The sequence below is a fragment of the Pituophis catenifer genome, unplaced genomic scaffold, assembly GCF_029215685.1.
Source record: "Pituophis catenifer annectens isolate HBS135680 unplaced genomic scaffold, rPitCat1.0.hap2 SCAF_1, whole genome shotgun sequence".
Classification (NCBI taxonomy): domain Eukaryota; kingdom Metazoa; phylum Chordata; class Lepidosauria; order Squamata; family Colubridae; genus Pituophis; species Pituophis catenifer.
The window spans coordinates 157,520,604-157,536,966 of NW_027256881.1; the positions used below are offsets into that span (position 1 = coordinate 157,520,604).

General features: G+C 38.6%; 1 protein-coding gene across 1 annotated transcript; it reads left to right on the forward strand.

Moving 5' to 3' along the window:
- The first annotated feature begins 2,314 nt into the window (after positions 1–2,314).
- FAM161A (FAM161 centrosomal protein A) lies at positions 2,315–10,732 on the forward strand. Its single transcript, XM_070956570.1, has 6 exons — positions 2,315–2,449; positions 3,895–4,130; positions 5,829–6,995; positions 8,771–8,870; positions 9,410–9,570; positions 10,495–10,732. The coding sequence occupies exons 1-6, from the start codon at positions 2,315–2,317 to the stop codon at positions 10,730–10,732; spliced, it is 2,037 nt and encodes a 678-aa protein (XP_070812671.1).
- Positions 10,733–16,363: the final 5,631 nt, after the last annotated feature.

The following is a 16,363-nucleotide window of genomic DNA, read 5'->3' on the forward strand; positions in this document are numbered from 1 at the left end:
TGACATCAGGACACGAGAAAATAATTTAATTTGTGTGATGTCATTGCCTGTGTATCATTTTGGTAACAGAATTTACTGTCCACATTGCTGCTTGTGGAAACGTGAGCTTCTCTGGCCTTTTAAGTGGTTTTACCAATTAAGTTCTTGAACAAAGCTGTTTAGGAGATTATGTACTGTTACATTGATTACTGAAGTGTTGGACTGAAAACCTTGTGAGATACTAGCCTTCAGTAGGGCTCATATAATTTAGTTTGAACAGTATTCTGCTTTTGGTTTATCCTTTGGATTGAATCAGGATAAGTACTATTGAGAAAATATGGTTTGTAGAATTTTAAAACAGAATGAGTTCATAAATAAAGGGAACTTTCTAAAATAATTAAACATTTTACTACCTGATTTTTAATAGCAACCTATACTACCAAGCATATGTGATAACATGGCTAGAAGAATGGATAACCCTCAGGCACAAGAGACTGCTATATTAGAAGGATTTGATTTATAACTGGGATGGCACTCCTTTTTATGGTATGAGAAGAATAAAATTCACAGATACTTTCAAAATCACTACATAAGAAGCTATTTGTATGGGAAAAAATAAAACCTAAGATATATTTGAAAATCCCAGAACGACTCTCAACAATGGAAGCCTTTACATACCCAAATCTGGTGAAGTTTGAAAAAACTGACATATAGACATCTTGGACATTGAAGGGAAATTAAAATCTAAACAAGAGCTTGAAGACAAGGGTATTATACTATCTTGGTGGCCTCAATTGCAAATACAATCTAAATATGAAAAAGATATGAAAAAGTATGGCTTCTATAAATGACAAACACCCTTTGATCAGATACTGCTGAACTCTGATGAAAAACTCAGATCTATAATTTACTAAACTGGAAAATGGAGGATGAACAAGTAGACAATGAGGAAAAAAACTGGCTATAACAGAATTAGAGAAATGGCAAAATGTATATGAAAGGAACTAAATTAATGGCAACTTCTTATAAAGAAAATTTATATAAAATTTATAGATGGCATTTACCACCTGCTAGATTAGTTCAAATGTTTGAAAATATGTCTAGCAAATGTTGGAAATGTAGGTAATTTTAAAAATTGAGACATTTTATCATATGTGGTGGACTTGTGTAAAAGCAAGAACATTTCGAGCAAAAATATAGGTGCATAGAAAAGATGATAGGGAAACATATTAAACCTGAACTTGTTCTTTTTAGGCATAATACCAGAAAAATTTGATAAGCAAAGTATGTATTTAATATTGCATGTTTTAATAGCAGCTATTATATTCACACAATATTGGAAAAATGATGAAATGCCATGAGATGAAGAGATAATTAGGAAGATACTTCACTGTGCAGAAATAGATAGACTTACATTGAAAATTAAGACACAATATTATCAAACATGGAACTTATTTTACCAGTGGTTGGAAAGAGGGAATGGAGATAGAGTGTAGTCTGTATTGTTGAGCAGGTTGGGTATCCAGACAGCAGGATGTTTATTAAGTGTAGATAATGGAAAATTAATGAAATTTAAAAAATAAAAATAAACCACTTTTATATACTACAGCTCCTTTTTATAAAATGGGAATTTTAGTATGAGGTGATTTTAATCTTGACATTGTAAAAATATGGTCCAGAATAAATAAATAAAAATATTTATCTATCTGGTTTGGATCCTATTTTGGCAAAAGGCACACCAGGCTAAGAACCTTGCCTTGATTTAGAGCTAACATCTCTAGTATATAATGTGAAAATGACGCTTGATTACGTTTTCTAATTTTTCTAAAAATTCACGAGTGATCCTACACAATAATAGCCAATTTTTAAAAAGTCATCTTTTGATGTGAGCTGACAACTTGGTGCCATTAAAATACTGCTTGGTTACGGTTCTAGATTTTCCCATTGTCTTCGGAAATTCTTCCCCCGATACCTCTAACGTGGGAAAAGACGGGAGGGGTTTCAGAACAGATGGAAGAATTCCAGGAAACAGATTGCACAGGGAAGACGCTTCTCTGTACACTAGAGGGAGGCTAATGTCCTATTCGAGATGCCGTAGCGCAGTAGTGGGGGGGGGGGGGGGGGGCGAGGGCCCTTTCATGACTTGTGGACTTCAACTCCCAGAATTCCTGAGCCAGCATGTGCACAAGTCATAAAAGGGCCATCGTTCCCCACCTCTTTCGTAGCGTCTCAAGACTCTAAGCCTAGTAACCGTAGCAACCAAACACGCAGGGAAGGGGCTTGGTAATCAGTCTAGCAGGAGGCTGGCTGTGGCCTCCCGTCCTTTGAGAAGCCCATGGACGCATCTCACCGAGCTGCTTTGCTCACCGCCTCCTGCCTGCATACGCCGGTGAACCCGCGCACCAAGGCGCCGGCGGCGCTTTATGAACGGGTACCAGAAAGAGACTCGCTTGAAAATGGCGTGGGGCAGGTAGGTGGCTGTCTGGCTGTCTGTCTACGCCGCCGCCTCCTAGTGGCTGCTGCTGCTGCTGCTCCCTGGTGGCTGGAGCGTGCAACTGAGAGACCGGATTTCTGCAGAAATGGCTTCGGGAGGGGTTCAAATCCACTCCCACCCCCCCGGCGCCTTGGCTCGTTCGGGTCATTCCCCCATCCGGATAGAACAGGGGTCCTCAAACTTGACAGCTTGAAGACTTGTGGACTTCAACTCCCAGAATTCTCCAGCCAGCATAGCTGGCTGGAGAATTCTGGGAGTTGAAGTCCACAAGTCTTCAAGCTGTCAAGTTTGAAGACCTCTGGGATAAAAAGTAGCGTCAGCCATCACGTGACAATAGCTTAATTATGACGATTAGGTGCCATCAAGTCGCTCTTAGCGACCACATAGGTAGGTTTTCTGCTGAACGGCCCCTAAGGTGGCCCTTCAGCAATTCCAAAGATGCCTTCAGTGCTATTGTAATTGAATGCATCCACCTTGGTGCTGGTCGTCCTCTTTAGCTATAGCCTACCCTTCCTTTAAGGAACCTTGCCCAATCCTAATTTTACCCCACATTCAATTTTAATTGAATCACGTGTAGGGATAAGAATGGATAAAATACACCTGGTACAGGTGAATTGATAATAGAATAAAGAATAGATAAAAGTTAATATAAATTTTAAGATGCATATGTAAATTACATTATATTACGATGAAAAGTAAAAGAATCAATCTAACCTATGTAGAAAAATAACACTGTCTGAGTGATTGTACTGTATTGTATTATAATAAATTTCAATAAAATTTTTTTTTTAAAAAAAGAATGGATAAAATAAGAATCCCTACACGGGATTCTCATCTTATCCATTTAGATGAGACTGATTCTAGCCTTATCAAGCCAAACCTCCTTAGAAAGAAAATATTTCTTTCCTCTTTTCCTCACCTCCAAGATCCCTGAATTTTTTTCTTTGCCATCCAAATTTTCTTAACGGAAATGCCTTTGCGCCATTTGCAGTGGTTAACAGCACTGAATACAATTTCAAGATTTAAGTGATTATGTTAACTGTTATGTTAAATCCCTTTTAATTAAAAAAAAAACCCTATCTCATTGATGCATTAGAAACCTATTCCAAAATTTGCCTGCATTTGCCTTGGGCATAGGGAAGAGCTTCATGTTTTAGATGTTTATATATGATATAGGAGATTCTCTGTATTAACTTGTAGGAAATTTTGAATCATTTGCCATCCAGAATTATTTATTGATTTTAGGCTTTGTCAAGTTAGCAATTTGGGTTAATCAGCACCAGGACCTTTTACTCTGCAAATCCAAGCAAATAGAGAAGTTTCTTAACTGCCTTTAGAACGCCAAACTTATTAAGTTGCCAGTAATTTAATAAATATCTTTTTCCCAAAGAGAAGTAAAACATGATCTTCTTTTATTTTAGGAATCCTTAAGTCCAGGGGGAGAATACGGTTCCATCATGTGTGCTGATTGTAAAGATTGGCTAGATCTCTCAAACATGTACCTCTCAAATCAGGAATATTATTTAAAGCTGGAAGAACTTAAGAATGCTCACCTGGAAACCATGGCAAAATTGGAAGAAATGTATCAGAATAAGCTGTTTCTAAAAGATGTTCAACCTTTAACTAACACAGATATGATTTATTGTAAGACTTACAGGTAATTTTTATAATAATCTAAATTTATTAATTATCTTTTGTCTCAAAATTGTTATTGTATATATTAAATATATTGATCATTGTAACAAAATATTGTTATTAAATATGTTAAATACATAAAAGGAATATAAAAATGTCTGATGAAAAACAAAACTAAAAAGAATCCTTAGCACTTGTAGACAATGACCTTAGCCTGAGCTATATCCAGGTACAGGGGGAAAAAAGAACCCAGAAGAAAGATTGAAAGTATTTGTTTCTTGTGTTTTTTAAAAATTAGTAGGTCATTAATTTTTCTAAATTTTCTAATCGTTTTGCTTTTAATAACTAGTGCTTGCTTTAAAGTATCATTAATTGTGAAACATTCAGTTGTGAAAACTATACCAGCCAGAATTACACTCTTACAATTTATAGTGGGATGGATCCTTGATTTAGGACAGGAGTGTCAAACTCGCATCGTCACGACGGTGTCACATGACATATCACGACTTTTTTCCCCTTCGCTAAACCAGGTGTGGGTGTGGTCAGTGTGTGACACATCTGACCCCTGGGCCATGAGTTTGAAGCCTTGATTTAGGAAATTGATTAAGAGGTAACAATTTCTTCTCATGCTTTTCTATAACTTTCCAGAAAGCTTGTCCAGCAGGAAATGTACTTCTCGAATCAGGAATTTTATTTAATAGTCTGGAAGAACTTAAGATTCTCACCTGAAAACCATAGCAAAATTGGAAAATATGTATAAGGATTTCAGAGTTTCTAAAAGACATTTAACCTTTAACTAACTCAGTGTGATTTGGTTAGGTAAGCAAGAGTAAAATGCATCAGTGAGAGATAATTATTTGTGTTTTTCAGGCTTTATAGGTTAGTAAAGGTTTAACAACACTGATTGCTTGACCAATTCTAAAGAAAAACAGAAGAGGGCATCAGACTGCTTATATTTTCTCCCCCATTTTTGTTTTGAAGTGTGATTAAACATAATATTGGCTGTGACTTTGACTGGTATTAAAAATTAATATAAAATATGAAAACATAACTAAAAACTGGTTCTTCATCATAGGTATAAAAGAAATTGTAACCCCAATTAAGTATTGTCTTAGCATTGGTTTTGACTTATACATATTAGCAACAATAAAGTGTAAATATTAAGAGAGTAAGAGGTGTCCAGAAAGATCAGATTAAAGGCTCATCATGATCAGCATCCCGTATCTTACCGTGGCCAATCAAAATCTATAAAAAATATCTAAGAATAGATGTCATGTCTGATTATATGAATGTTTATTAGTTTTCATTTTGGGAGTTTCTGCTCTTTCTTTAAAAGTCCAAAACAATCCAAACATTCCTTAAAAGAGTTGTATTACTGTAACTTCTTTTTATTTTGTTTGTGATTTTTACATTTCCAGGTTTACATTTTGTCAGTTGGATTAATGAATTTTATTGGAATTATAATTGTTAATTATAGCCTGACAGTGTGCATATTTGTAGTCTAAAAAAATATGGAGAAAGGAGTATGTGATTCAGAAACCAATTTAATATTATTTAGAATTGGTGTTCTTTTAATCTAAAGTTTAATATATTCATAAACAAATAATTGTTTTATACATTCTCTTTTATACAATTTGCAAGAGGTTCCACAACTATAACTAAATCAGGTTAATTTGTGTCACTTCTAGACAACTAAGCATTACATTTTTGTTATGTTTAGATCAGCATGGGAAACTAAACCATTTCAACTTCAGAACATGCATAAATCATTTTCTGCATCTGATCTGAACAGTTCGTTCCATTCATTAAATTTCTCTGATGTGACTGATGAACAACTAGAGCTAGAAACAAGTGACAGTGATGTTGGATCATTAACACTGGACAAGACTGAAAATGCATGGGATGGCTGTTTTTTGGAGGATTATTCACTCTGCCCTAAAACTGTTTTACCCAAATTAAATGTTTTGAAGCTAAGCAAGAAAAAGAAAAAATGGTTCCCAAAGATCACAGTACCAGAACCTTTCCAGATGACTATTAGAGAAGCTAAGAGGAAGCAACAGAATATCAAGTCCAAGTCACTCATGGAGCTGGAAAATAACTTGCTGAAGAAACAATTAGAGGAGGAGGCAGAATGTCAAAAACAATTTCGAGCCAATCCGGTACCTGCACATGTTTTTGTCCCTCTTTATCATGAAATAATGCAGGAAAATGAAGAACACAGAAAATCATTTAGAGAAACGAGGGGAAATTTTCTTCTAGCTACACAAAAGCCATTTCAGTTTATTGAAAGAGAAGCACAAAAGAAAGAACTGAGAAAAATGCAATTTTCCTCACCAGAAAAAAAAGCAAAAATGTTTAAAGCTAAACCAGTTCCTAAATTTGTTTCCAGTTCAGAAATGAGGGAGAAATTAAAGGAAGAAGAACTCTATAGAGACATTAGAATTCAAGCTAGGTCTGAAGAGCTCCTACGTAATTCATCACTTCCCAATAGCAGATTAGGAAATAAAGGCACCATTAGGCCTAGGCAGCAAAACTGCTTTGAACAAAGTGAAGAATCAATATATAAGTCAAATACCAAAGTTAAAGTCCCTGATTTTGAAACATTACATAAAAAATTCCAGAAACAGCTTCAAACACATAAGAATGTGAAAAGTGTCACAATCAGTGAGCCTTTCAAACTCCATACACCAAATATTTCATCCAATAAAGAGAAGATTCTTGAGGACATCGACATGGATGAAGCAACATTAAAAGAAACACGCTGGCCTTATGTCTCTACAAGATGTCCCCCTCGAACGTTGAATGCAAGTTCATATCCTTCAGGTTGTGTGCTGTCTCCATCTACAAGAATTACAGCATCTACAAGAAAACGGCTAGAAGCCATCAGGTAAGCTTTTAATGTGCTGTGTATTTAATTCCAAATTCTTTGTGGTAAGTAAAACATGCAGATGTTGAAAATGCAAATACCTGTTTTAGAGAAGTATGGGAAAATGTTTCCATGTCAAGGATGTTCCAACCTGCCATTATGACTGTTTCTGAGTGTGAAACAAATCCCATGTGAGAGTTTTTAAAGAAAGAATGCACTATTTTTTTCTAGTGTTTGAGGGTTCCACTTGTGTTATTCTGCTGTTGTTCTTGGAGTTGAAAAAGGCAAGTGGCTCTTGTTGTGAAACCACCTTGGTCTGCATTTACTGATGCTTCAAACTCCCAACCTCTCATCCTAGTCTATCAGCTCCTAGTCTATATGTCAGCCAGACTGCAAACATTTTGAATATATCGTTATCTACATGTATATCTACATTTACATCATCTACAATGTAGATGTAGATTCTACATCAATATCTGAACTTATATATCTGTGTATCTTGTATCTATCTTTATCTCTTATCACTATGTCTATCTCCTGTACATCTTTTATCTCAAGGATGAGTGACCAGCATTAGGTCATAGAAATCATGTCAACTCTGCTTCTCTTTTGAACGGAAAATAGTTTTTGTTTAAATCCAAGCCTTGGAAAGCTGCAGACTGAGATAAGGAAAAAGGCGCTAAAAACCATTGCAAATCTATAAGAAACTGAGGGAATTCAAGGAAGCAAAGTGGATCCAGTTCTTCAGACAGTTTGTTTCTAATGAATAGATGGAGGTGGGGAGAGAGGAGAGCAGATAAAAGGAGGGGGTTTTGGTGGGAAAGGGAGAGGAGTGAAAGGGACAGAAGGCAATAGGGAGGAGAGGCTTCTGTGAGGCAAGCCTGAGGGAGAGAAGAGTTGGAGTGAAAGGGAGGCAAGCAGAGGAACCAACAAAGGTGCAGAGGCTGTGGAAGGAGAACCAGCAGGCAGTGCAAGAGAGAGAAGAGAGAGAGAGGAAGAAGTGCCAATCAGCCACCTGAATACCATCCCATCACATGACCCACCTGCTAGGAGAGACTAACCACCACCCCATCACATGACCTGCAGCCCCCTTATACCCAGACTTAGACATAATGCACTCCTGAACTAATATGATACGTAATCTTACATGCAATTGGCCCTTTGAGGGCAACTGTAATGCTGATGCGGCCGTCAATGAAAACGAGTTTGACATTTCTGTCCTAGACCAAATTTGATGGGGCTGAAAGATTTGCCAATCACAACAGAATTCATTTGACAACCGATTCAGGTTTATGTACCAAATACTACAAGAATGAACTGTGGAGATTTGGAATATATATATATATATATATATTATATATATAATAAATATATAAATATCTTGCCCATACAGGTATTTTGAGAAAGAGGGCCATAAAAGTTGTTATGCATTAGCTAGACTTAAGTTTATTTTCTTATTCAGGAAATCGGCTGAGGAAAAAAAGAAGGTTGAAGAAGAGCATAAAAGAAGAGAAGCAAAACAAAAAGAGAGAGCAAGAAAGCTACAAAGGCTTATAGCTACTCGGGCTGAGGCAAATGATCCACATCAGAGCCTAGCCAAGATGCTTAACTCAAAGTTAAAATTGTTTAGGTATTCTGCAATATATCCCCTGATTCCTGACCCCTTAGATACAAGATCCTTAGTTTAGTAGTAGTAGGCAGATCCATATAGTCTTGCTCCTTCCATTTTTATTTTGCTAAAAGATTCATATTTAAATTCCATACCATTTCCATGTCATGGTATATTAAAAAAACAGGAAACATGAAAAACAGAGAAAGAAAGAATATCTGCAGGAACTGGAAGAAATTGAAGAAAGGGTGGAAAAGAGGCCTCTATTATTGGAACAAGCCACACAGGTTATTGACATCTCTAATATTTTTTATATATATCTATTCATTAAGTTGCTACCTTTCCTTTGTATGTTGGGTTTAATAATTGTTGGTAAGATAATGCTAGTAATTGCCACCTGCCATGTCATTGGGCTTAACTTGATTTACCAGTGCTGTTGCTTCCAGCGATACAATTGGTTCAACCTGGCTTCCACATTCCTGACCCATTATATATCATGATGCAGAGAACAGAGAATACTAAATGGTGATATTTTTCTCCTTGTCTATTGATGGCAGAAGAAGCCATTTGCAGCTGATAGCATGGAATCTGGAAATATAATATGTTTGCCAGTATAAGGCTGTAATTGAGACATTATAAATGTCATGATGTAAAGCTGTCTGCTGTCTGAACAATTTATTTAAATTTCAAAGAAGTGATCTGCAGATTTGGAATCCTTTATCTTGTAAAATAAAGGACATTTAGGAACACATGTACTGTAGAGTGATTTCTTTAAACTTGGAGATATCTTTCAGATGTGTTAATTTTGTTTTATTTTTAAATGTAGAAGAATGCACGGCTAGCAGCATCGAAGCATTATTCTGATTTGCTGCGAGAGCTTGGACTATGTGAAGACTTTATTTCAAAGAAAGGCCAAACTGCTACTGAAGAGTTTTTGCAGAATTCCTACAGTAATAGCTTTGAAAGCTTGGCAGCAAATGTAGAAAGGTAGATATTTTAGCTTGGAAGCTTATGCTATTTTTGAGCTTCTTAATATACATATACTAAATATGAAATGTCTATATAGTTAGTTGTGGTTAGGAAAAGCTGACCTTTCAGAGGAAGAATGCATAATCTGTCAGTAACAATAAACAGTTCTTGAAGAGTTATCTTGTTTTGATCTCCATGTTTTAGTGTACAGCAGGGGTCCCCAAACCCCTGGCTGCGGCCCAGTACCAGGCTGTGACCCATTTGGAACGGGGTTGCGCGAGTGCTCGCAGCAAGTACCCACAGCTTCCGCTCGCAGCTCCATTTGTGTGACTGCACGAGCCCATTGCTTGTGCAAATGGAGCTGCACAGAACCATCCCCCCTCCCTCCCCTCTGCCACTGGCGGTCCACAAAGCCAAAAAGATTGGAGACCACCGGTGTACAATATTTATCTCTTCTTTCCTTGCTAGACATAGTTAATAGGTGATTGTTCAGGGACATAAAAACACCAAGAATAACTGCACATTTCTTTGTGTATTATATTTACTTATTTATATGAACATACGTTTTTACATTTGGAAAAGTAGTTTATTGTATTCTTTAAACTGAACAGAATAAAAATTTGGAGAAAGACCCATTTCTCATATATATCTCATTCCAGTTTATAAACTTGAAGTCAAGTCTATTTTATACAGCCTTTTTTAAAATGAAAAGCAGGATAAAAATGTAATAAATTGTTTACTTATATTAAATACTTTGTCTTTTTCTACCAAATTTATAACATTCAGCAGTTTAAAATTAAATTATTGGTTTGCCCCTGAAACAATGAAAACTATTTGCTGAGTTTGAAAAGGGGACCTTATTGCTGATACTTTCTGATGTAATGTGTTTCTAAAGCAATACATTATTATTCAGTGGATCTGTTGTTTCCCCCTTTGACACAGTGATAATGAACATGAAGAAAAAAGAGAATCTGAAGGAGAATATAATTCCCAATTCCAGTCAGCTCAGCATAGTGGGGAGGAGGAGGAGGAGAAGGAAGAAGAGAAAGAGGAAGAGAAAGAAGATGAAGATGAAGATACTGCCACTCAGTCAGATCATGCTGATCAAGAAACTCCTGAGCATGACAGTGAAAATGATTACAAAGATTCAGTAGAAAAATCCAGTGATTATGAGGGCTGATTAAAATATATTGCTACTACTCTGAGTCTTGATGCTCATAGTTTATTTATTGGACTTAATACAGGTAATCCTTGATTTACATAACCTGTCTACTCACATAACTGGTGTTTATAATCTCACATCGCATTTGGATTCCTTTCTGACTCTTCTTAGTGTTGTTATATTTTGCTCTTCATCTTTTTTCAAATGATGTACATTTTGACTAAAATCAGTATTGCTTTGTAATAGTTTTTTTTAAAACACCAAATAATGAATTCTGGATGTTTTACAACACTGAGTGGAGTATATGGAATATTCTTCGGTATTGTTCTTGATAGCATTACAAAACTGACCTTCTGTCAAATTACCCATGACTTTGCAAATATGCTATTTCAGCTTCCATTTTCCTTATATGGATAATAATGCTATTTTACAAAATGTAAATGCTATACACCTTTGCTCAAAATGTAATTTCGGCAACCATAGGCCTGGGAGGATCAAATATTTCCCGACTGGTTTTTGAAAATGTGCAATGTGTTATTCTGGATTTTTGCAGTAGTTTGTTTCCATAAAAAAGAGATTGATTGGTCAAAAGGAAGGATATTGTTAACAAATAATGACATTGTGAATGAGATTGGAAAAAAGAGCAAGTACAGTACTGTACTTAATATTCATGAGCAGTGATTTCCAGCATTGTGCATCTGCCCTTGACTAGACAATGTAATTGTGCCTGTTTCTAGCTCTCTGGCTAGTGCAGCAAGGCTTCCCCAGCTGCTGTGGGATCTTGGAGAGAGAGATAGCTGCTTTAATCAATTGCAGAGGTGCTGTGTTTCTGCTGCCATGAGTTCTGAAGCATATCGTATGAATCTAATCCAAATTACTGCACCGTTTTATGCTCTGTAGGCTTAACAATAATTTGACTAGAGCAGATGTCCTTCACCTTATCGATCCCTTCAAGTTTGATCATTCATCGATTCCCAAATTTCATTATGTGAAAGTAATTTAGTAAATCTTAGGGACGCGGTGGGTCAGTGGCTAAGATGCCGAACTTGTCAATTGAAAGGTCGGAAGTTCAGCGGTTCGAATCCCTAGTGCCACGTAATGGGGTGAGCTCCAGTCCCAGCTTCTGCGAGCCTAGCAGTTCGAAAGCATGTAAAAAATGCAAAAATAGAGACCTCCTTTGGTGGGAAGATAACAGCGTTCCGTGCGCCTTTGCTGTTTAGTATGCTGGCCACATGACGACGGAAACAGTGCTGGCTCTTTGGTTTTGAAACGGAGATGAGCACTGCCCCCTAAAGTTGGGAACGACTAGCACATATGTGCGAGGGGAACCTTTACCTTTACCTTAATTTACTAAATACTGCTTATTATCATCAACCCCTTGGACAATACCATCCATCCATGGGAATTAATACTGAACACTTTGGGAAACCCTGAGGGTATAGTGGCCTTGCTGTTAAGACACTGGGCTTGTTAACCAATAGGTTGGCAGTTTGAGAGCCAAGTACCATGTGATGGGGTGAGCTCCCGTTCCTGCCCCAGGTCCTGTCAATCTATCAGTGCAAAAGCATGCAAATGTAAGTAGATAAATAGGTATCACTTTGGTGGGAAGGTAACAGTGTTTTGTGTGCTTCGGTGTTTGGTCATGCAGGCCTCATGACCACAGAAGCGTCTTTGAATAATAGTGGCTCCCTTAGGTAGGAAACGGAGATGGGCACTGCCCCATAGAGTTGGAACAGGGAAATCTTTCTTGGACCTGAGGCAAGACAGAGACACAAAGAGGCATAGGATATGTAGCAGGTTAAGCCTGAAAGAGGAAGCTTACAGTAGAAGAGGAAGTAGCTCCAGAAAGGAAAAGGAAGTCAACATTTGTGTTGGGAATAGAGAGAAAAAAAGTGAGAAATGTAAGAAATGCAACTGATGGATATGGGAAGTGACAGCATTACAGTCCACATCTAACCTCTTTAGTTGGGAGGCTGCTTGAAACTGTGGTTTTAATTTTTGTACAGTCTTTATTCTAAATTCTGTTTTGCTGCTTCCTGATGATTTAGATGTATAGTTGTAATGCAACTTTGACTTTAATATTCTCATAGCATTTCACTATATTATAATTTCCTGTTGTAGTGCAGTATATTACAATCTATGCTTATTAACTGTGGTTGCGCAACAGCTCCCCCAGCACCTGGATGAAACGTCGTATCTGGATCCGTTCCAGTCAGGCTTCAGGCCTGGGTACAGCATGGAAACGGCATTGGTTGCATTGGTTGATGATCTCTGGAGGGCTCGGGACAGGGGGTGCTCCTCTGTCCTGGTCCTGTTAGATCTCTCAGCGGCTTTTGATACCATCGACCATGGTATCATGCTGCACCGGTTGGAAGAGTTAGGGGTGGGAGGCACTGTGTTGCAGTGGTTCTCCTCCTTTCTCTCTGACCGGTCGCAGCCTGTGTTGACGGGGGCAGAGGTCGACCCCGAGGCCCCTCATATGCGGGATGCCGCAAGGGTCGGTCCTCTTCCCCCTCCTGTTCAACATTTATGTGAAGCCTCTGGGCGAGATCATCCGTGGTTTCGGGGTGAAGTACCATCAGTACTCTGATGACACCCAGCTGTACATCTCCACCCCAGACCACCCCAACGATGCCCTTGAAGTGATGTCCTGCTGCCTGGAGGCCGTGCGGATGTGGATGGGGAGGAATAGGTTCAGGCTCAACCCATCCAAGACTGAGTGGCTGTGGTTTCCGATGTCCCGATATAGTCAGTTGGTGCCATTACTGATTATTGGGGGCGAATCATTGGCCCCCACGGAGAGGGCATGCAACTTGGGTGTCCTCCTGGATTCACGGCTGTCTTTAGAAGAGCACTTGACGGCCGTGACCGGGAGGATTTTTCATCAGGTTCGCCTGATCCGCCAGTTGCGTCCCTTTCTGGATTGGGACTCCTTACGCACAGTCACTCATGCCCTCGTCACCTCCCACCTGGACTATTGTAACGCTCTCTACATGGGGCTCCCCTTGAGGAGCACCCGGAGGCTCCAACTGGCGCAGAGTGCGGCCGCGTGGGTGGTAATGGGAGCGACATGGCTTTCCCATGTAACACCCCTCCTGCGCGAGCTGCACCGGCTCCTGGTGGTCTTCCGGGTGCGCTTCAAGGTTTTGGTTACCACCTGTAAAGCGCTCCATGGCTCAGGACCTGGGTACTTGCGGGACTGCCTACTACCACCAATAGCCTCCCACTGGCCGGTACGCTCCCATAGAGAGGGGCTCCTCCGGGTGCCGTTGGCCAAACAATGCCAACTGGCGGCCCCCGGGGGAGAGCCTTCTCTGTGGGGGCACCTACTATCTGGAACGAGCTCCCCCCAGAGATATGGAGGATCCCGGATCTGCGCACCTTCCGCTGCGCTTTAAAGACCTTTTTATTTCACCAGGCGGGCCTGGCCTAATTTTCTCCCTCTTTTATAAAAGATTTTTAATTTTTAATATTTTTTAGTATTTTATATATTCAAATTTTAAAATTGGTTTTAAATTGATTGGGGTTTTAATTTGTCTGGGCCAAAACTATTTAATTTGATTTTAATTCCACTTTTAAATTTTGTATGTATGTATTTTATTGTTTGGCTGTGCACCGCCCTGAGTCCTTCGGGAGTAGGGCAGTATAGAAATAAAATAAAATAAATAAAATAAACTGTAACACATGTAATAGGTAGCTGTAGGATGCCTGTGATAACAAATTCTTAGATTGATAAAATAGTTTGCATTATGTAGGATTTTATCGACAATTGTAAAATCTTTCAGGTATGCTCTTGGTCTTTTCACTGACAAATATGAGCATTTGATTTGTAACTATTTCCATTTTAAAAAGGTTAAACCTCCATTTTAAACTAAACTGAACAATTTCTTTATGCACCACCTTTAAAATCAATGGAGGAGCTGATATGGTTCCCATCTTCAAAAAAGGAAAAAAAACAGACCCAGGAAATTACAGATCAATCAGCCTAACATCAATACTTGTGAAGATACTGGGAAAGATAATAAGATAATAAAAAAATAGATCTGCCAACAGAAATGAGTAAAGTAATAACTAGCAGTCAGCATGGTTTGTTAAAAACAGATCATGCCAAACCAATCATTTCATTCTTCAACATAGTGACTAAATTAGTAGACCAGAGAAATTTGGTGGACATAATATACTTAGACTTCAGCAAGGCATTAGACAAAGTAGATCACAAGCTACTTCTTGGTAAGCTAAAAAAAAGTGGGATAGATTGCATCACCACCAGATGGATTATGGATTCATAACAAATGTCCTCACCATGGGTTTGTGTAGTAGCATTCTCATACTGGCAGTTCTGTTTTCAGTGAAGAAAGAGTTCAGTCATAAAGGGGATCATTCCTGTGCTGGCTAAACAGAGTCACTAGGTTAGCAGTTGGATGGAAGGCCATCAAAAACTTCTAGGGCTAGGCTGAATGAGACTGGGAAGTTAAAAACATATAGAAGGTGGCACTGGCAATACAAGGCCATTTCCATATGTTTCCAAGCAAATCATGTAGACCAGTGGTGGCGAACCTATGGCACACGTGCCAGAGGGGGCACTTGGAGCCCTCTCTGTGGGCATGGGCGCCGTCGCCCCAGCACAGAGTTTGCCAGAGTTTGCCAATTGGGGCAGCCCTGGCAGAAAGTGAGTGGGTAGAGGAAAGCCTGATGGAGCTGGAGCTGCAGAAGTGGAGACCGGTCCCTCCACCCCCGGAGGAAAAGAAGCAAGGAAAGACTAACATGAAGTGCTTGGTTAGAAAGAACCAGAGCCTTTCTCTGTGGCGGATGGATAGCACCGAGGTCGCGGGCCCATTAGGCAGTGCCAAAGACAGCCCTCGCTTGGCCGGGTCCTGAATTAACTATCTTAATTTGGCTACTGTGGGAAAGTCACCCCCTGAATCTTGATTTAATTTGTAAATACGTACAACTACAAGCCTCATCCATATAGCACTCTTAAGTCATAAAGGCATTTTTTGACTTGCCAAGATCAACAAATTTGACTTATTTTGAGTAAATCAGTTATGCAAACTATGACATATGTTGCATGAACATGGCATTAAACATATTCATTGATGCAAGTTCTAGACTGGAATCATACTTCATACTAAGGCACAATAGGAATTGTGGTAGGTTATGTTTCTTCAGGCAGGTTTGATGAAGCTGTTAATACAGTCTGCCTAATAGGGTCTTCTATGTGCCCAACATGTTGTACAAACTAAGCATTTTGGTCATTGCCAAGTCAGAATATCAACAAAGTATATTAGAATCATAATTTACTCTCTGAAAAAAAGGAGGATGGATGGATTATTTCAGTTATCATCAATGACTGTGTAATCTGTACAGTTTAAAATAATGGTTAAATGTTGTTTTAATATAATACAAAACAAGCTAGAAATAAGGATAGAAAAATTTCCTCCACCTCCCCAAAGAAACCCAAGATACAGCCTAATGGTTCTAGCACTTACAATTAAGACTCTTTTTGTCAAAAGGGCTAATAAACACACTAGCTTTTAATTGCTGTAAATCATCCTAAATCCATAAATTCTCATTCAAGTGCCTAAATTCATAGGGATGTTAGCCGTGTAAAAGGACCTGAAAATATTTGTCTGATTGTGTTATGCAACA